The sequence below is a fragment of the Heteronotia binoei genome, chromosome 8, assembly GCF_032191835.1.
Source record: "Heteronotia binoei isolate CCM8104 ecotype False Entrance Well chromosome 8, APGP_CSIRO_Hbin_v1, whole genome shotgun sequence".
NCBI lineage: Eukaryota > Metazoa > Chordata > Lepidosauria > Squamata > Gekkonidae > Heteronotia > Heteronotia binoei.
The window spans coordinates 768,914-791,051 of NC_083230.1; the positions used below are offsets into that span (position 1 = coordinate 768,914).

General features: G+C 42.0%; 1 protein-coding gene across 5 annotated transcripts in view; it reads left to right on the top strand.

Annotated features, from left to right (window-relative positions):
- The window catches only part of CACNA2D1 (calcium voltage-gated channel auxiliary subunit alpha2delta 1), a 1,217,365-nt gene that overhangs the window by 538,099 nt on the left and 657,128 nt on the right, over window positions 1–22,138 (top strand). For all 5 annotated transcript variants that reach the window (XR_009555717.1, XM_060244655.1, XM_060244656.1 and 2 more), the window contains exon 5: window positions 11,055–11,099. Coding sequence is in view for 4 of the 5 variants with exons in the window: in XM_060244655.1 (XP_060100638.1) it covers window positions 11,055–11,099 (45 nt within the window). In the remaining variant the exon portion in view is untranslated. The remainder of the gene's footprint in view (window positions 1–11,054; window positions 11,100–22,138) is intronic.

Genomic DNA, 22,138 nt, shown 5'->3' on the forward strand with positions numbered 1-22,138 from the left:
GGATGAGCTCAATAGCACAATCTGTGCTTTGGTGAGTGGAGAGTTCATTTGCTTCCTCCTCACTGAACACCCTTTTCAAATCCCGGTACTCTTTAGGCATGGACTGGACCTCCTCCACTGATAGGCATATCCTTTCATTTCAGGGAGGGGGATCTGCTCCCCACGCCTTGATCCACAGGTGGTGTTTAGATTTACTGTCCGTAAAGTCTATGCTTTGGTCCCCCCACCTAATGTCCGGTTCATGCTTGGCTAACCAGCCAACTCCTAGTACCACATCGAAGAATGCGGAAGGGGCGATCATAAACAACTCTATGTCCCAATGGTCCTCTATGCCCACAGGTGCAGCCTGGGTTTGTTCTACACATGGCTCCCCCCCCATTATTGAGCCGTCCATCTGCTCAAATTGAATGGGATGGGGCAAGGGGGTTCGTGAGAGGTCAAGAGCTTCTACCAGTTTGGTGTAGTGGTTAAGTGTGCGGACTTTTATCTGGGGGAACTGGGTTTGATTCCCCACTCCTCCACTTGCACCTGCTGGCATGGCCTTGGGTCAGCCATAGCTCTGGCAGAGGTTGTCCTTGAAAAGGCAGCTGCTGTAAGAGCGCTCTCCAGCCCCACCCACCTCACAGGGTGTCTGTTGTGGGGGAGGAAGGTAAAGGAGATTGTGAGCCACTCTGAGACTCTTCGAAGTGGAGGGTGGGATATAAATCCAATATCTTCATCTTCTTCTTCTACCAATTTTGGGGTAATTATCTCCCTCGTACACCCAGAGTCAATTAGGGCTCTCACGTGCACGGACCTCTTAAACTTCGGGTTTAATAAAGTCAATGGGACAAAGAACAAAGATCCAGTTATCCTCACCCTCAGTTAGATCCACAACCTGCTGCTCAGCACCGCTCAGTGCAGTTTGTCCTCATTTTCAGCCGGTTCTTCTTCCCAGGACATCTCACTCATCTCGTCCAAGATGATGGTTTCCACCTCAGTGATGGTCAGAGTGGCGGCGCTCCCTCTCGCTGACTCTTTGGCGCGCGACGGAGCCTTCTTCGGTGCAGTGGTGATGGGCTTCAGGGCCGTGGGGGGGCCTCGAGGTTTCTTCGGGCAATTTGTGGCTAGGTGATTTGGATCTCCGCATCGGTAGCACTTATGGGCTGGGGGGATTTTTGCAGCTCCCCCGCCTGCAGGACCATCTTCAATTCGGATTTTGCCCAAAACCGAGACTCATGTCCCCTTTCCCCCCTTGCTGCTGTTGTCGCTGTAGGACTACCCTCTTCATGTTGGTTTCTACTTCCCCTGCCAGCTGCACCCACCCCACCAGCATGGTGGGGCAGGCTTGCTGGAGGGCCCGGTCCAACACACTCGCATTCAGGCCCCTCTGGAATTGCTCTATCTTCATTAGTTCATTCCAACCCCGGACCTTGGCTGAGTTGGATCTAAACTAAACGCACTGATTTCAATCCTTGCTGCATGTCCCACAAGGCGGTCAGGGCCCGGGTCTCTTGCCGCGGGTCCTCGTATTGGGTGTGTACGGCTTGCAGGAACGCCGCAACTGTGTCCAGCTCCAGACTTCTGCAAGATACTCCCTGGAGGAAGGACCTGGCGGTCCGAAACAAACTTTACACTGCTAGCTGTCCGTTGGAGCTCTTTTTGGATTCATGTCTTGAATTTATTTATGATTTGGACTGATATATATATATATACATAAAAGATATACATAAAAGAGCCCCGTGGCGCAGAGTGGTAAAGCTGCAGTACTGCAGTCGGAGCCTTCTGCTCTCAACCTGAGTTTGATCCCAGTGAAAGCTGGTTTAGGTAGCCGGCTCCAGGTTGACGCAGCCTTCCATCCTTCTGAGGTTGGTAAAATGAGTACCCAGCTTGCTGGGGGGAAAGTGTAGATGACTGGGGAAGGCAATGGCAAACCACCCCCTAAAAAGTTTGCCGTGAAAACGTTGTGAAAGCAACGTTACCCCAGAGTCGAAAATGAGTGGTGCTTGCACAGGAGACTACCGTTACCTTTTTATATATACATAAACATGCACATGTGGTATGTAAAATGATGAGGTTGCTGAATGGCACTTTTTTCTTGTATGAATCACATTTTGTAAATATATTTTTCACAGAGTGGTTTTGATTTATTTGGTTGCGACTTCCCTCCTATGGATGCTATTTTCCTGCATTTTTTTTCTAACCATGCCACTAGAGGCCTTTTTTAAAAAGGTGATTGCTATAATGCTGGACTGTTACATCACTATAATACTATAGCAAAGACCCACAAAAAGCTTTCTGGCGGCCTGGCAAAAAAAATGGTGGTTATTGAGAGCCAGATGGCAGGAAAATAGGACCGCTTTGGGTTGGGACCTTTTCAGAGCAAGAAAATATGCATCTTCACAGGCAGGCAAAACTTTGTAATGCACCTAAATAGTGTCCTTTCCAAGAAAAATGGAGAAAGGCAGGCTTAGGAAGGGACTATTAAAATATGCTTAGATCAAGGCATTGTCTGGATGTTCCAAAAAACCCCCCTCCCCCCCCAAAACCCCCCTGCAGTTTTAAAGCCAAAGTGGATATAAACTGCCATGTGGAAGCAGATTCCGTATCGTTTAATACCATAAAACCTCGTTGTTGTTTTTTAAGCAGTAAAACTCTGTAAGCCTAATGACACTGTTGGTATGAACACTCTGAAAAGGCCTAGCAGAGGATAGTTTTCACTTGTGAAGAAAATTGGTAGCAGCTGTCAGCAGGTGAGGTATCCTCAGGGCCAGTATTTATTTAGAAAATCTTATCAACACTAAAGTCCGTTCTCGGCCAGCATCCCTCACCTTCTTTCTGGTTTGGTCTGGAAAAGATTCAGAGTAATTGGATGGAAATCCAGTTGAAATCCACATGGCTACTTAGAGATATAAACAGCATTCATTCTGACCAGACAGAACAGCCACAACAACCCACACGCACAAGGGAAGACAAAACACAGAACAGGAATAGAATTCACTGTATGTCAAATGCTGGTGTGAGAATACTTCCCTAACAGTTTAAGGTGGAGTAAGGTCTCCATTTTAGTTACAATACATCCTGGTCATGCCACCATAAATCTACAGTCAACTTAGCAGCCATTAGTGCATTAGCCATTCCCCCCCCCTTTTTTTTTTAAATAGAGGCAACCAGTTTGTTTCATTGGCTTCAAAAATCTATAAAGCCAAAATAATCCCGCAGTTATTGTATGGTATTCCAACTTGGATTAGTGTCTTTGAATCTGATATTGAAAGAGTTCAGTCCAAATTTGTTAGGAAAATCATGGGTTTACCATGCTGTGTCTCAAATGTCATTCTTTGTCTAGAAACAGGCCTCAATATGTTAGAAACTAGAGCATGGCTTATATCAATCAAATATTGGTTACATGTGCACTATCCCACAAACTGTGGGAGCTATTTATATCAAATGCTGCCAGAATCCTCCTCATCTAAATTAATACAACCCATACCCTGAAGGCTACATCATCTTACATATTGCCCAACTTGACACAACTGAATTTATTTACAGTAAACATAATAAATCCCAATTGTTATTGAACCCAAAAGGTTCACATGTTTTTAAGTAAAAAATCCTGCTGTATTTTACTATAGGTGCAAGCTATGGCTTAGATCAGTGGTCCCCAACCCTTTTGGCACCAGGGATCGGCAGGGTGGGGGAACTGAATTTGGCCCCCCCCCTCGGTGCCACGCAGCCTCCCCGCCCCCCACAGTGCCTCCTCCTCCCTCCATTTTACCAGGGAAAGCGCCTTCCAGGCTCTTTAAAAGCTCCCCCCCCATCCGCAGCAGCAGTGGTGAGCAAACTGCTGAACAAGCGGTGCTGCCCTTACCTTCGGAGGCAAGGGCAGCACAGTTTGTTCAGCGGTTGCTCGCCGCTGCTGCTGCAGTTTCCCCCACAGATCAGCTGATTGGCAGGGAAAGTGAGCTTTTAAAGAGCCTGGAAGGTGCTTTCCCCAGCTTAACACTGTAAAAACAGAGGGAGGAGGAGGCACTGCGGTGGGACAGCGGGGCAGCTGTGGGGCGCCACGGGGGGGAGAGAGTGCGACTGGTGGCCTGGTTGCTGATGGGCCATGGACCAGGACTGGTCCAGGACCCAGGGGTAGGGGACCACTGGCTTAGATAAAGCTAACAGGGAAATAGACAGGTTTTGCCTGTCAGTTTTGTGTTTTTGTGAGTGCTGTGAGGTGTTCCAGCTATTCACCTGAGTCATCCCTTATGTATTTATGATATATTGAATGGATGGAATTTCCACACCTATTTACTGATGCAAGTCACATGGATTGAATAAACTAAGTTGTTTGGGACATTTTTCCATTGAAACATTTATTGAGCTGTACATCTTTAGGTGCTCTTTTTGCTTCAGGAGTCTATTGTACACGGTGCCTTTGCTTGTTCTTCAGCTCACCTGGAGACTGGCAACAGTGGTTCCCCAAGTGGAAAGGCCTCTGGTTGAGTGTCCTCACAGCCTTGCTGTATTCCCACCCACCCGAGTGAAGACATTCACTTCTCTCCCCAGGGGAACTGATTTCTGGAAAGAGGGCAGCCTGTTTATCTGCTGCTGTGGATCTGGCCCCTCCTTGCTGTGAATGAACATTCCTTTTGTGTAAATTGAAGAGAAGGAACTGTTACTGTTTTGTCTCATGAACATGTTTCTCACAGTTTACTGTTTGCTTCACTGTTTGCTTCACAACAGCGTTGTTTGGTGTCAGGGGGACTGTCCTGGACTACCTAAAATGGGCCCTGAAGAGAGGCAGTAGTGATCAGTAAGCCCCCAGGAGAACTTGTCAGCAGAGAACTGTCTTCCTCAGAGGTCAGTGGCCATCTGGTGGGGTTCTCACCTGATGTGACTGGCAGTGGGCAGGGGAGAGCCGAATCAGCTGGTGACACACCAGAGTGTGAGCCAATCCTGCATAGGCCACATCCAACCAATGAAAATCCTCTGATTTGCCACCATGGCAGGGCTTTTATTTATTACTGATGTGGCATCAACAGAAGTAATTTCTGAGTATTGATTGCAGTCCATATATTTGAAGAAGATTATATGAAATGAAAAAGATCACGTTCTGCAGTCTCCGTGTCTTCATTTGAATATTCAGAAGAAAACATATAGATGTGATGGAGTTTATTTCACATGCGGACATTTGATTCTTGGTCTGGATATTCAGCAGAATATTTGTACTGATGGACTTCATTTCATATGAATACACTTTTGTGGTTTGTTGTAAAGTATACATTATTTATCAGCCCTTTGGGTTTAGAATGACTTTTTGAGTGGATGTACTAGTTGTACGGGTCAACTGCTGTAGTTAATACAATGTACTGCCAAAAGTAATATTATATATTAAAAGTGGAAATATTATGGGGAAATACACAATACAAGAAATTTTAGATATAAATTCTTGTTAATGTATAGCATATTGTCAACAGTAATGAGAAAAGAGAAAAGAGAAAAAATGGATTTTGATAAAAATGTGTGTTGAGTTGGGTCCATAAATGTTTGTATCATATAAAGTAATATACATTCATTCTAGCCATTCAGAAATGCATTGTTTCTGTGGAAATTAATCTCTGAAATCTGAAAGAAAGCACAGGAAATTGTTAAAATCGGATACCCTTCTGTTCATATATGGGGTCCTTAACAGTCAGCGAAGCAAGATAAACCATTCAAATTATTTATAAAAATTCATTAAATTGTGATTTTATTTCTTATAATTCTCCCTATTTGCACCAGTATGTGTTGGTTCAAGGCTTGACAAGGCTTGTTGTCTTAAGCTTGTTGCACCCCATGATGCATTCCAACTACTGTATTGTTTTTTGGATGCAAGTCTTTCATTCTCCCCATCTTGCCAGTTCCAATTTCTAATTTTTCTACTTCCTCTAATTTTGAAGTTAATGCTATGCATTTCTTTACTCCTTTTAAGCTAAGGGTTGCTGTGAATTACTGGCCTCCTGTTCCTTGTTTATTCTTTCTTTCTGACTTAAAGTTCTTTTCCTTTCTCTTTATACACTTCTTCTTGGTGATCCATGGCGATGGTCAAACAACTATAGCATGATCTGGCCCCGCCTCTAATTAATCCAGGCGTTGTTTTTTGTGTGGGGGGGGGTTGTAACTGGGAGTTTTGATCAGACATCCCACCATAACTCCATTGAGAGAGATACATATACAAGAGATGGAATAATTGAGACAGACTCATACTTGGAATCAAGAGTATTGGGAGAAACCCTCATAACAGTTCCTGATATGGAAGATTTTGGCATGAACTGTGTCAGCGTAGTGTTCATTGAGATTCCAGAATAAAAGAACTCTTTCTTCAGAAATAAGTTTCCTACTGGAGAAGACCTTTGAAAGTGATAACATACATTGGATGGGTGCTGGCATATATGGGGGTACATCAAAGGCAGGCCCCTTTAAATCATTCCTAAAACAAAAGTTACTTTCTCTCTCAGAGGTGTTTGATTCACACGCCTGTTATCTGTCTTTCCTGAGCCATCCACACTCCCCCTTCCGCCTGGCGGCCTTGCGGGGCCTGGGAGACGGCACGGTGTCTCTCTCTCTGTTCTGCCAGCCGTTTATTGCCCCTGGTGCCCAAGGCTCCCCTCCCTTTCTCTGCCTCCCTCTGACATACCTTGCATTCTACTAAGGGGCAAGGAGGTTAGTCCTGAAGAAATAAACAGTATAGGCAATATGGTTAGTATCGATAGGAAGCAATTGAACACAAGCTGACAAACTGGACTCTGAAAAATGTATATTTATATTAAGATTCATATTAATATTTTGTTATTATTGATGCTATTCTACTTATCCTTAGGGACTTTGTATCTTTGTATAGTGTCATATAATGGACTACTTTGTTCATACTTGTGGGAAGAGTTATTGTTTTTTTCTGGTTGTCCTACCTCAGTATCCTGTGTTTTGTTAATTATTGGGATATGCAATGCAACACATGTCTTCTTCTAAACCTCCAGTTTTCTTCTTTCATGGTGTCTAGTCCCTTAACCTGCTGTTGTTGACATTTCTCTTGTGTTGCCTTCTTGATTTTCTATTGAATTCTTTGATTCTGTTTTTATATTTATTATTCTATACCTTTTATTCTAACTATTTTAAACTTTATTTTGACTGTTTTGTTGTTGTTGTTCAGTCGCACAGTCGAGTCCAACTCTTTGCGACCCCATGGACAAAGTCACGCCAGGCCCTTCTGTCTTCCACCATCCTCCAAAGTCTGCTCAAATTCGTGTTTGTTACATCAGTAACACTGTCCAGCCATCTCATCTTTTACCATCCCCTTCTTCTTTTGCCTTCTGTCTTTCCTAGCATCAGGATCTTCTCCAGGGAGTGCTCCCTTCTCATTTGGTGGCCAAAGTATTTGATCTTCAGCTTCAGCATCTGACCTTCCAGGGAACAGTCTGGGTTGATTTCCCTTAGGACTGACTGATTTGATCTTCTTGCAGTCCAATGGACTCTCAAGAGTCTTCTCCAGCACCACAGCTCAAAAGCATCTATTCTTCTGCGCTTGGCCTTCTTTATGGTCCAGCTCTCACAGCCATACATTACTACTGGAAATACCATTGCTTTGACTATACGGACTTTTGTTGGCAGGGTGATGTCTCTACTTTTCATTATACTGCCCAGGTTCACCATAGCTGTCCTCCCAAGGAGCAAATGTCTTTTAATTTCATGGCTACAGTCACCATCTGCAGTGATCTTGGATCCCAGAAATGTGAAGTCTGTCATGACTTCCATGTCTTCCCCTTCTATCTGCCAAGATGTGATGGGGCCAGATGCCATGATCTTAGTTTTTTTGATGTTTTCAAGCCTACTTTTGTGCTCTCCTCTTTCACCCTCAACAAGAGTTTCTTTAGGTCCTCCTCACTTTCTGCCATTAGAGTGGTGTCATCTGCATATCTGAGGTTGTTGATGTTTTTCCCGGCAATCTTAATTCTGATTTGTGCTTCATCCAGGCCAGCATTCCGCATGATGTACTCTGCATATAAATTAAATAAGCAGGGTGACAATATACATCCTTGTTGAACTCCTTTTCCTATTCTAAACCAATCAGTTATTCCATTTCCCATTCTGACAGTTGCTTCTTGACCCTTATACAGGTTTCTCAGGAGACATGTCTGGTACTCCCATCTTTTTAAGAACTTGCCACAGTTTGTTGTGATCCACACAAAGGCTTTAGCATAGTCAATGAAGCAGAAATAGATGTTTTTCTGATACTCTCATGCTTTCTCCATAATCCATCGAATGTTGGCAATTGATCTCTAGTTCTTCTACCTCTCCGAAACCCAGCTTGAACTTCTGGTAGTTCCCGATCGACATACTGCTGAAGTCTAGCTTGTAGGATCTTTAACATGACCTCGCTGGCATGCGAAATGAGTGCAATGGTGCGATAGTTTGAAGATTCCTTGGCATTACCCTTCTTTGGGATTGGAATATAAACCGATCTTTTCCAATCTTGTGGGCACTGTTGTGTTTTCCAAATTTGTTGACATAATGTGTGCATCACTTTAACAGCATCATCTTTTAGGACTTTGAATATCTCAACTGTGATACCATCATCTCCGCTCGCTTTGTTGTTAGTAATGCTTTCTAAAGCCCATTTGACTTCACTCTCCAGGATGTCTGACTCAAGGTCATCGATTTCACTGTCATGGTTTAAGTCTGAATTTTGCGATGAGTAGCTCATGATCTGAGCCGCAGTCAGCTCCAGGTCTTGTTTCTGCTGACTGTAAGGAGCTTCTCCATCTTTGACTGCAGAGTATATAATCAATCTGATTTCTGTGTTGCCCATCAGGTGATGTCCACATTTAGAGTCACCTTTGTTGTCGGAAGAGGGTGTTCGCTATGACCAGCTTGTTCTCTTGGCAAAACTCTATTAGCCTTTGCCTGGCTTCATTTTGTTCTCCAAGGCCAAACTTCTCAGTTGTTCTGGTCACCTTTTGACTTCCTGCTTTATTTATTTTATTATTTATTATTACTTTCCATTTATATCCTGCCCTCTCCGCAAGCGGACTCACTTTAAAACCATTCTATAGCGCTATTTCAGTCCAGTATAGGCGGTATTGACTTCTCGACTATGATCGCCAGCATTCTGTAGGATGTCCGGTGGCAGCCCTTTTTCAATCAAACCGCAAAAGCCTGTTTAAACAATTCGGTCTTACAGGCCCTGCGGAACGCAGACAAATCCAAAGTTCTGGTGCTGCCACCGAAAAAGCCCTGGATCTCGTCATACACAGCCTGGCTTCTTTTGGGCCAGGGGCAGACAACAGATTTTTTGTCCCTGATCGCAGTGCTCTCTGGGGGATATATGGGGAAAGGCGGTTCCATAGATAGGCAGGTCCCTGACCATAGAGGGCTTTAAAGGTTAATACCAACACCTTGAAGAGAACTCGGAACACAACAGGCAACCAGTGCAGCTCTCTCAGCACTGGCTGAATGTGCTCCCATCGCGGCATCCCCATTAACAGCCGTGCCGCAGCATTCTGCACTAGTTGTAGTCTCCGGGTTAGCGTCAAGGGTAGCCCCATGTAGAGAGCATTACAGTGATCTATTCTTAAGGTGACTGTAGCATGGATTACTGTCGCTAAGTCGTTGCGCTCCAGGTAAGGGGCCAGCTGCCGTGCTTGCCGAAGATTCCAGTCCCCTATGATGAGGAGGACATATTTTTTTGTTGTTAATTCTAGAAGGTATTGTAGATCTTCATAGAACTGGTCCACTTCAGCCTCTTCTGCATCAGTGGTTGGGGCACAGACATGTATTACTGTGATATTGAATGGTTTGCCTTGGATACGGACTGAGATCATTCTGTCATTTTTTGAGATTGTATACCATTACTGCCTTCCTCACACTCTTGTTAACTATAAAGGCCACACCATTTCTTCTACGGGACTCTTGGCCACAATAGTAGATATAGTGATCCTCTGAGTTAAATTCACCCATTCCCGTCCATTTTAGTTCACTGATTCCCAATATGTTGATGTTCAGTCTTGCCATCTCTTGTTTGACCACATCTAGCTTACCTTGATTAATAGATCTTACATTCCACGTTCTGATGCAGTATTGTTCTTTGCAGCATCAGACTGTGTTCACCATCAGACACATCCATAGCTGAGCATCCTTTTGGCTTTGGCCCAGCCGCTTCACTTTTTCTGTGGTTACTTGAATGCTTTTTCCCAGTAGCATATTGGGCACCTTCTGACCTGAGGGGCTCATCCTCCAGCGCCATATGTTTCTGTTCATGGGATTTTCTTGGCAAGGATACTGGAGTGGTTTGCCATTTCCTTCTCCAGTGGATCACAGTTAGTCTGGGTTCTCAGCTGTGGCATCTTGGGTGGCCCTGCATGGCAAACCCTCTCGCCACGACAAGGCAGCAATCCATGAACCAAATATCCTTTTTTATTTTTATTTTTTAAAATAAATATCCTTTTTACAAATAATGTAAAATGAGATCATCAGCCAGAAAGCAGGGGCTTCTTATTTCTGCATGGTTCCTAGAATATTGCAAATACTTTTACAAATAATGGGTATCACCCATGATGCATGTTGGTTCATATAGAAACCACATATGTCTCATGGTTTTGGACTCCCAGTCTTTTTACAACCACTTCAGTGAAACTTGATGCACCTTTGAGAAGCCTTGTTATTTCCTAAATTGTATTCTTATTAACTTTTCCTTTATTTAGCATGACGTTGATGTCAAGATGATAATAAAGGCCAGGGAATAGAATTTGTCCACATATCAGCTGGTACTGCTGATATTTAAGGTATAGCCATATTGGGAAATGAATGAACATATTTGTAAGAACACTATATATATAGAAAAAACTTCAACACAAATATGTTTTGATAGCTTCTGGATTGTGTGTGTCTGTTTTAGTCTTACACTTTGTCCGCTATCCTTCACAGAGAGAGAGAGACCCTCATATTCAGAAACCCTTACCATGTTTAGCTGTCCTATTGATAGATGCTTGACCATTAACATTATTGTTAGAGGACTTTTTTTTAATAACCCTTCTTTTTTCTTTCTACTGTAGACTGGTGATATTGTCTACTACAATGCAAAAGATGACCTCAATGATGTAAGTAGCACTATGGAAAAATATTACTGTAAGTCTTCCAAAACACCCTAAGAAGCTAAGATGCTCTACGTGTCTAGCAAACCCCATATACAAAATAAATTGTTGCTGAAAATGTCCATATGTTAAAGTACCTTTGAAAAGACAAAGTAAAATGTTATTTAAGATTTGTTTCTCAGGACAAAAAAATAAAAGGATGCAGGTGCTTTCTAGTAATCCAGTAGATTTCTAGAGTGCTTTGTTCTGTGATTGTCAGGCGATGGAGACTCAAGGCAGTATTCATTGAGACAATGTAATACTTTATTGGAAACTCATAGCTGGAAACAAAAGTTGAGACTAACACCTGGGAATGGGTGTCTCTTAGTCTTATGGAATCTACATCAAAGCAATATCTAAACAAAGACACTATTCTCAAAACAACAGGGAGTGAAGGTGCAAACTTTCACACGAGAGCTTCTGCTTATCTCTTTGCCTCTGGGAAGATGCTGGCCAGTGGTGGTATCTATTAATGGACACATTCCTTTGCTCCTTTTACAACCTAAACAAAGTTAACACTTCAAACATCCCCTCTTTGATATGCATGCTAGCTACAGTATAACAAAAGACTAAGGGTTAGTATGGAGGGTCCATTTGGTTAGTATTCTGTAATTTCAGGATGATAAAGTTACAGAGCCTGACAGTGATTTGTTTTCTTCCAGAAACCTTGAGGAGAACTCTGTTGACAGAGGGGGACTGGGAAATAAAACAAGTGTATGGCAAAGAAGCCACGGTTCCACACCTTGCTTATTTAAGAACCCCAGCTCATACATTCAGCCTAGGTGATGCTGTGAGTGCCTCTCTTCCATGGGAGAATCATTTGATGAGAGGACAGAAAAGAGTTACACAACTCCCAGAAACTGAACCTATGTAAATCTGTGATGGTGGTAGAAACTTAAATAGTAGATATCTGTAGAAGTGTGCATACATGTGAAGGTTTATTTCCAGAATAAAACTTTTTTTGATCTTCAGGATACCACTGGACTCAAACGTTGTTCAGTAGACATACCAGTTTATCAAGTTCTTAGCCATACGTTCTGCTCCTACCCCAGTCTCGTGTATCTTTTCCTTGCTTTGCCATGTATTCTTTGAAGCATTGGAAAAAGTGCAGAAAGGGGCAAAAAATGCATTCAGCATTTATACAAATGGTGAAAATCAATAACATTTATACATTCAGCATTTATACAAATGGTGAAATCAATAACATGGTCACTGCTCCCAAGCAGTGCAATCACTTTTACACCTCTCACCTGGTCTTGGGCATTACTTAGGACCAAATCCAGGATCACCCCACCCCTGGTAGGTTCTGTGACGTGTTCCATAGAACAGCAATTGAGAATGTCTAGAAACTCAATCTCTTTCTCCCGACCAGGACACATATTGATCCAATCAATCTGTGGGTAGTTAAAATCACCTATTATGACACAGTTTTTATGTTTAGCCACTATCTTTAATTCTTTCATCATATTATAATCGTCCCCTATTTTTTGATCCGGTGGGCAATAAATTCCAATAGTTAAATTTCTTTTTGGGCCCACTATTTCGACACAAAGCATTTCTAGAAGGGAATCTAATTCTTTGACCTTCTCAGCCTTACTGGACTGTATACCCTCTCTGACATACAGTGCCACCCCCTCCAACCCTTCCCTCCCTATCCTTACGATATAATTTATATCCAGGAATCACTGTGTCCCACTGATTCTTTTAATTCCACCAAGTTTCTGAAATACCCACAATGTCTTTGTTTTCCCCAACACTAAGCATTCCAACTTCCTGATTTTACCTCAGACACTTCTAGCAATTGTAGAAGTGGATTGCAGACTTTTGGATTATTTGGATTACAGATGTTTGGCATGACTGGGTGCAGGTGCTCTTCTTCTACCACATACATGCTAACATCTGATAGGAAGGCTTCCTGTTCTCTATGCATAAATTCTTTCCATGCAATTTTTCTTCTGAAAAAAGGAGCAGAGGCAGTGCACACAGCCATAGCATAAATGTCCTTATGTCACATGCTAACATGGCCACAGTGTGCATAGGAAGGCTTAGTCAGTCCTTCACATCCCAGGTCAATTCATAGACTGGACCTCGAAAAGTACTGTCAGTTTTTAAAAAGTTTTATTGATTTAAACTACTACAGGACAGCAGCATTGCAGATAATACATAAAAGAAGGGGAAAAGCAAGAAAAGGGAACATACAGAATGGGAAAAAACAGAAACCAGTACAAATATATCAATTATAACTCCACCTCTCAATGTAATACTCTAATGTTTCTACCTACAAGTATAAATATTTCCATTCAGTGTTACCTTCCTTTCTTCTTTTTACCAGGACAAAGAAACAAAAATAATAATTCTTTTAGTAAACTAGTAAAGCATTGTACAACTAAACAATTCTTCTTAAACACAAATCAAACTGTCTCATCCTCCAGTTTTACTAAATTAACTTGCAGCTATGATTAGCACAAATTAAATTATTAATTTAACCAAAAGCCTAACCAAAAAAGCGCATGGATATTTTTTCTTTATTCATAAGAAATTGCATAACATATCTCCGGTATAATCAAATACTACAAACATGTTAAAACAAATCTACCAGATTGATCTCTCTAAATAGGCACTGTCAATATTTACCTATTCACCAGGAAAAAAAGAAAGAGAAAGAGAACCAAACATAAAAAAGACCCACATTCCAAAATCCTTCTTCCCCAAAGTAAAAAACTTTTAAGTTCCTTTAGTTTCTACATCCAAGTTATATCCAAAGCAGCCTGTTTGTCCATAACTTATCTTCTAGTGGCATCATACATTTCTTAATCAAAGTTCCTTATTCCATACCATACCAAACCTTTAATAGCATAATAGATTCAGGTAAAAATACACAGAATATAAAATTTTAAACATTGCAGATAAAATCAAAATGAAACCGAGCTTTCAGATGCATTCAAACATGGTCAGAATTAAATTTAAGGAAGTCAGCCAGAAATTTTGCCACAGCCTCACTAACCACCTTCTCAGTATCACTCAATAAATAATAACAGGGTGGTAGAATAGACAAATCTGGGGGAAAAGAAAGCTTGCCAAATAAACTTTTGTGGAGGTTATGGTAAAAAGAACAATCAAGCAATATATGCTGGATTGAGTCAGGAGTATTCGCTCCACAGGAGCAAAGTCTGTCGCCTAAAGGGACTCGCTGATATCTCCCTTGTAAAACTTTGGAGGGAAACGCATTTAGTCTAGCCAACATAAATGCCCTGCAATGACTTGGAGTGGTTAAGTCTGATAGATAATTTTGCCACAGAAAGCATAGAGACCTAAGGAAGCTGGAGAGCAAATATAAGGGTCAGTTGGCTGTAATTTCATTTCCTCCAATTCCCACAGTCTCAGTTTAATACATCTGAAGATATATGACTCATCAGAGGTAGAAAAATCATCTACCTCTAACCCCAATTGATTGAGTTTGGACAGAAGCACTGCTGTCCAGGATGAAATATATGGGTCTCTTTTCATACAATCAAGAAGGCTGTTGGGATCTGTTCTAAAGTGAATTTTGAGCCAGAATTTAAACACTGCAATCCATGCTTTTGTCTCCACCAAAGACTGACCCACTTCAGAGCAGAGAGCAAAGTAGGACACACATTTTGGCAAACCAAGAATTTGTCTAAAGAATGAGGCTTGAATGCCCTCCACTTTCCTAGTAAAAGCTGAGATCCATATAGGGATACCATAGAGAGTTTGGGCAAGCATTTTGGCTTTGAACACTTTAATAGCTGCTGGAACTAATTGGTTGTCCCTTGCAAAGAAAAACTGTTTAATTTGAGCAGCTGAACATTTAGCCAAGTTGACGGTGTTGTTACGATGTGAAACCCAGCTTAACTTGTGATTAAAAGTGATCCCCAAGTATTTAAAAAATTTTGTTTGCTCAATTGTTGGGTTGCCAATAAACCATCTCTGTGGGTGCCAGCAATTTGAAAAGACAACTACTTTAGATTTGGCATAGTTAATAGAAAGTGAATTACAATTACAGTAGTCATAAAAGGCATTCAAATACCTTTGCAGGCCCACTCTTGTACAAGAGAGGATGGTAGTGTCATCGGCATAAAGTAATAAGGGGACCGCTCGGCTTGCAAGTTTAGGCGGATGACCGTTAATAGGGTTCAAAAATTGTGCCAGGTCAGTTAAAAATAAATTAAAAAGATGCGGGGCCAGAACGCAACCTTGTTTAACCCCCTTTAGCACTGGGATTTTACTAGTCAAGTCACCGCTAGAAGAAAATTTCACTTGGCAAAAGGTATTAGAATGAAGTTTCCTCAAGAGAAACAGCAGACGGGGGTCCATTCCCAGGTAACCTAGCTTGATCCATAGTTGGGCTCTAGCTATTGAATCAAAAGCACCCTTCAAATCGATGAAGGCAGCGTATAATTTTTTTGACCCGGTATGCATATATTTTTCAGCAAGGAAGGCCAGAGTGCAGCAGTGATCCATAGCAGATTTGCCTTTGGAGAAACCAATCTGTTCAGGACCTATGATGTTGCCTAGGCGCATACAGTCAGTTAATCGGAGTTCTAAATGTTTTGCATACAATTTGCCCACTATAGATAATAAACTAATGGGGCAGAAATTTTCTGGTAACTCCAACCCCCATTTTTTGTATATTGGGATAATTATAGAATCAAGCCAAGAGTCAGGGATGGAGCTATGCAGATCGATAAAAGAGAACAATTTTGCAAAGGGCAAGAGCCACCAATCGGCAAACTTTGTGAATACCTCAGCGGGAAAGCCATCAGGGCCAGGTGCTTTACTCGCTTTTAAATCCTTCAATAACTCACTGATTTCCTCTAGAGTTACTGGAGGCCAGACCGGCATATCAGTAACTGAGGGGTTTGCTAAGGTAGAAAGGGATACACATGGAGCAGCAAAAATGTTAGAGAAGTAATCAACCCATGTTTGCTCAGAAATATTTGGGTCAGTAACAGAATTGTTTTTTAGATTACCTGAAATGATTCTCCAGAAAGCCTTATTATCATTAGATTTTATCGAGTGGTAAAGTTGGTCCCATTTATTCTGAAAGAAAACTTCCTTTTTGGATGTAGTAAGCTCCAGGTAGGCTGTCTCAAAAATTAATGTAGGCCTTAATTTTTGTTTGGTCTTTGGAGTGACAGGCCTCTTTAAAATGAGCTCTCAGTTCTTGTTTCCAAGCTAAACAATCTGTATCGAACCAGCTAGAGAAACTAGACCTAGACAAGATCACAGGTTTAGCTTTAGCACTACAATAATCAATTAATAATGAGAATCCTGAAAGGATTGAATCATCTGAATTGGAATTTATGATTGAATCCCTAAATCTGCGTACCGCTTCAGAGCCAAAGAGGGAAGAAAACTCCCTTTCTAGGGCTGGGGACCACTTGATTTTTTTTAGAACATTCTCAGGGGCCTTCACAGATTGGGAAAGTGATACCATATTAACCTCCAGATCCAATCTTAAGGATAGATTTAGGGGCAGGTGGTCACTTTCTCTGCGTGGATCGATGTAAAAGTTATCGATAGATGACAGAAGGTTGGGTGAACCCAAACAAAAATCTATCACACTGCAACCCCTTGTGGAAAAAAAAGTAAAGTCAGTTGCAGACGGAAATTTGGAGAGACCACTAAATATTATAACATTGTGCGCTATGCAGAATTCAATTAATCTAAGACCCGCCTTATTGGTTAAAGTATCTTTAGAACAACAGGGTAAACATAATTGTAGTGGAAGGGATTCAACCGCTTCAAAGCCAAATTGAGAGATGCATTTCTGATTGTTACTGCCTATTCGAGCATTAAAATCACCAAAAATCATGAGCTGAGCAGTATGGAATTTCCTAGACAAAGACATCACATAATCAGAAAATTTCTCCCAGACAGCATCAAACTCTAGCTCACCATTAGAAGGGGCTAAATAAACATTAATCATGATTAGGGTCAGTGCTGGGGAGGATAGCAATAAAGCCTGGGCAATTGGCGGGCAAGGATCCAAGAGGATCACCTTAAATGGTAAGTTGGATTTCACCAAAGCAGCCAGGCCTGCTTTACTGCGACCTTTAGAATGAGATCTATAAGCGGGGAGATTAAAAACTTTAAAATCCGTCAGTCTAAAACTGTCTTCTGCCCATGTTTCCTGAAGGAAGACACAATCAAAGGATTTCAAAAAGTCCAAAAAATCTGAGTCATTCACTTTACTCTTCCACCCAGCAATATTCCAGGAGATGATGTGGATATTCCTTGTGGCTTCCCTAGCTGGTAGTCAATCAATAATGGACATCCTTTCTAGCACCCTGGAGTCATCAGTGAAAATACAACCATTATGTTGGGGTGCCCTTGAGCCAGTTAGAGAGGGTTCCATAGACAGATCAATTAAGTCAGCCGATGGGGGACAAGGGGACAGGGGGTTGCCTGCAGGATCCAGGTTGATTGAAGGAACTGATTTCCCCGGCTCTAAAGACGTTTGCAGCTGCAGCTTAGAACCTTCAAGTCTTACGAGTATCGCCTGTTGATCTTTTGCTGGAAGACTCCCAAATGACTGAAAAAAGGTCATCTTCTAATGAAACATTAAGAGGACTATGCATCACATCCATAGAGGGCTGCACTGATGACTCCTGATGCAACTCGGGGTTTGCTTGGGACTGACCAGATCTGGAAACCTTAAAACACATTGCAGCCGTATCTTTTGCTGCTGAAGATGATGCATTCTTCAAGAGATGGGGATTACTTCGCGTACTGTCCCCTGCGGACAGGTTAGGCAGCAGAGCATTTGTTTGAGAGTTAATAAAAGATCGTACGGGGAAAACCCCCTTCAACCATAAGTAATTCTTTCGCCTCAAAATTAGTGAAGGAATGTTGGGGGATTGAAAGGTAAGCAGAATTCTCTGCATTTGAGACTGATCATTAAGAGATTCAATGGTAATCAAGTCAATTTTGTGATAGTTCAGATGAAGAAGTTCACAGAGATGGGATTTAACTAAAAGTTTACTTCTCCAGCATGGGTGTCAGGCATGGGTTCATTGACGCTCACAAGTAAGCAGATGGTATTTTGAAACAAAGTTGCATTTATTGGCTACTTCAGAGTAACTCTAGCATGGTAGGCATTGGAACTGATGGAGATCAGCTCGAACCATTGGCATTCAACCTTCTACATCAAAGCAATAATTTCTACCCCTTAATTCCCAAAACAAAAGGTTGCTTTTGCATGTGAGATTTTTCCCAATGCTCCCCCCCCCCCCTTATCTCTTCAGTTGGTGGTTACGTTTCCCGGTGGCAATGTCCTTGGTGCCTCCAGAGAGGAGGTGAGAATCTGGCACATACTGTCAACTTCAAAGAGACCTTGGCAACCTTTGATATTCCTGGGAAGCTGTTCTCTACTCTTCCTCCCCCCCTCCTTGCTACCCTGGCTTCTATGTTAGTAAGCATTTCTATGCATTGCTGAATATGGTTAGTAACAGTTTTATTAATATCATAAATGAACAGAGCCTGACAATGGGGTCTTCCTGCCATAAGGACAAACAGTGATGCATACCTTATTGGGCTGTAGAACCAATTGTTGTACATTCCTTTTATGGCCCACGCTGACCTTAGACTCCGTAAAGGAGCTCCGGGGATCAACATCCTGAGTTGCAGACAGACATCGCTTTAAAGGGGCTAGAGCTCCAATAGAGGTATCATCCAGCTGGGCTAAGTAGACTTTATCCATTGACACTGATAATCTCTTTAGTTCCAAAGAAAGGTCAAGAATTTGGTCTTCTAAACCCTTTAACTTTTTAAAGATACAATCCACTGTGCTTGCAATCAGGGTAACTGGGGCAAGCTCGTCAGAAGACATGGATCTTTCTTCATTATCATGCTAACTCTGCTGCACCTTTAAAGCCCCCACCCCAGACTGGAGTTGAGAGTCTACGCCATCTTCGTGGTCAGACTCATTAGTCAATTCATTAGTCAGTTCCTCCTTTTCAGCAGGCTCTACCTCATCTTCTAGAGGGGAGAAGCGATTCGATGTTTCAATAGCAAATGACGGCAGAGCAGATTTGGACTTATTGTTTAAGGTAAAAAAGTCCTCTATCCTGAACTGTTTGCAAAGTGGCAAAGAAGCAGATTTCTCCTCCACTTCTCTTGGCCGCTTGCCTGATGCCATTAAGAGGGTTCTGTTGGATGGCAATTAGCTTCGTCCTGATAAAAATGAATTAAAAAATAAATAAATAAAACAAATACCAAACAACTAATGTCTTAAAACTTACAGATAAAGGCCACAGCATCTGCTAAGAATATCATAAAATATCTTTAAAAGCCAAATTTGTCAGAGCCAACTCTGTAGCCGACTGCACTCCGCCTTGTTGCTTTGCAGGAGTTGACTTAATTTTAACCTTCAGTTCAAATTAAAAGACTCTAACACCCCCCCCCCCCGTCTTTGAGGGACAAGCTAAGACTATGTAAAACTTTATAAAACTTTATAAAACATCAGCTGTAGTTCATTAGCTGTAGCAGCTTCTGAGTCAGAAAACGAAAGCTTATTAACTAATTAAACAGCCAGAGCTTGGGAAAGACAAAACAGAGGTACCAAATGTTAAAAGTGAGGTGATAGGATAAAATTATTTAAAAACAATTCCTTCTATCAAGGCAAGATAAAAGTTAAAAGATTAAAATAACTTAGCGTTAGTAGGAGTGAAGAGACAAGCGTCTGCCTTCCTCCGAGTCTGCGCCAAGTTCCTTATTCAGTTGTTCACCAAAACAGAAGAAAAGATCCAAAATCCTTTTTCCGGATTGTTTTCCAACACCAGATTAGACAATTGAAGTACAATTTGCCTCTTCTCGACATGGGCCGCCTCCTGAACCACCAAAAAAAGAAGAGTTCTTCGCATTCTCCCCTTCTTCAGTTGATCTTGTTGTTGGTCAGCATCCAGTAAAGAATTAAAACTGCGTCAGAGGGGGCCATTTTCTTTTCTCTTCGTTTGTTTTGCATAATCACCCTTTCCCCTTCTGTTTTCACTGCCACTGATTCACTCTTTGTAATGCAAGGCTCCTGTGGATTTGTCTTTTCATTAGCTCTTAGATCCTCTTTGCTCACAGAGGTCTGAGAGGAGCAGAACAGAGCAGAGCAGCTCTCATAGCTGAGACAGCTGGAGAAGTTGCTGAGAATTTCTGAGTTTTGAAAACTTCATTCTGAGGTTTGTGGGGCTGCCTAAAATTCTGAGGTGTGATAGCTGGGGAACTGCTGTTTGTTTGGTCTTTGCTTGCTCTTTGTTTGGTTGAGTGGGCTAAAGGAGAAAGAAATTGAGAGTGATTGCTGCTGATTGCTGAGGAGTGCCTCTGCTCCACCCTCTTTGCATTTTAAGCTGCGCCTTGCCAAAGGCATGAGCCATTGGCGTGAGCCGAAGGGCGAGAGCTAAAGGGCTCTTGGCCGGTGGCTCTTCGCCTGGGGGCTCCCTAAGAACCAGGAACCCAGATCCCTGATTTCCTTGTTCTCCCAATAAGGTAAGTTGACCCTCCAGAAGGGGAGCCACTTAAACAAACAGCATTTAAAGAGGACTGTACATTCATATATATATATATAAAAGAAGATAGAATGCCAGCAGGGGGTTGGGGGCTTTCCAGTGTTTTGCACTGAGTGTCACATGTACGACTATATATAATTTTTTTTGCCACTGTGTGACACAGAGTGTTGGACTGGATGGGCAATTGGCCTGATCTAACATGGCTTCTCTTATGTTCTTATGTAAACATGAAATAATCTTTAAAATGCTGCTCATGTGAAATAAAATCCTCCTTTAAAGATCTGAAAATTGCACTGGTATCTTTTCCATGTTCACTAAGTGATGCCATTTTAAAATTCAACTTGTGCATGAGTTCAGTCTCTCAAATCAGGTTATTTTTCACTTCTCTCTTGTAAATTCTTGTTCTACAGCAACTTTAACAGAGCTTGTTAAGAGACATTCTTTCAGTTACAAACAGATAAAGGAGACAGAACTTTCTGTATTTCCCTTTTATAGCCAGATCATTTTGCAGATTCTTGATAATCTTTGTACTATATGTCCAATTAAAGTCTGGGTCAATTTTATTGTTTATATACAAGCCAGTTTGAGTAATTAAGACTGCTCATCACGTTGCTGGACCATTTGAAGTAATCCGTGAGTTAGTCTATTGACGATAAGTTAAGTGGCCCATCGGAGAGGTAGAATTGGAGAAGATAAAACACCTACTTGTTAGGCAGAGCTGTCGCTTTTGATGTGGAGGAATGTTGCTTTAAAGAGCATACTGTAGAAAAAGAAAGCAAAAAGCATTCGGGAGTCTTTCTTTCTTTGCTGATTTCAGCTTTCAAAGCCGCGGAGCTTTGGGAAGCACGACAGGTCTCGGGGGCCGTTGCCTTTGGCCCCCTCCACCCACTTGTGGAACTCCCATGCCAAAGAGAAGGCTCAACAAGCCCCCCCTTTTGGGGGTATCACTTCTGTGATCGCCCTCCAACGACCAGAATCAGAATTGCTGCAGAGAGCATCCGCAAACAACCTGAAGCCAAGATGACAGATCCCGGAAGTCCCCCGAAAGTACTGTCATTTATATTTGTAACACATAAATATGCAATTGAATTAGATAATTCCCCCAATTTCTGTGTTCATTATGTTTAAACAATTTTTTTTCATTTGCTTGTCAATTCATGTTGTGGAAGCAAGAGACGTCTGAGAGAGGTCTGAGAGAGAGCAGAGCAACTCTGAGATAAGCTGAGACAGCTGGGGAAGTTGCTGAGAATTCCTGAGTTTGGTGACTGCTGAAAATTCTGAGTTGTGGTTGCTGGGGAACTGCTGTTTATTTGGTTGAGTGGGCTGAAGGTGAAGGTGATTGGTGCTGATTGATTAGGAGTGGCTGTGTTGCCCACCCTCTTTGCATTGTTAAGCTGCGCCTTGCCAGAGAGCTCTTGGCCTGTGGCTCTTGGCCTGGGGGCTCTGTAAGGACCCAGATCCCTAATTTCCTTGTACTTCCAAAAAGGT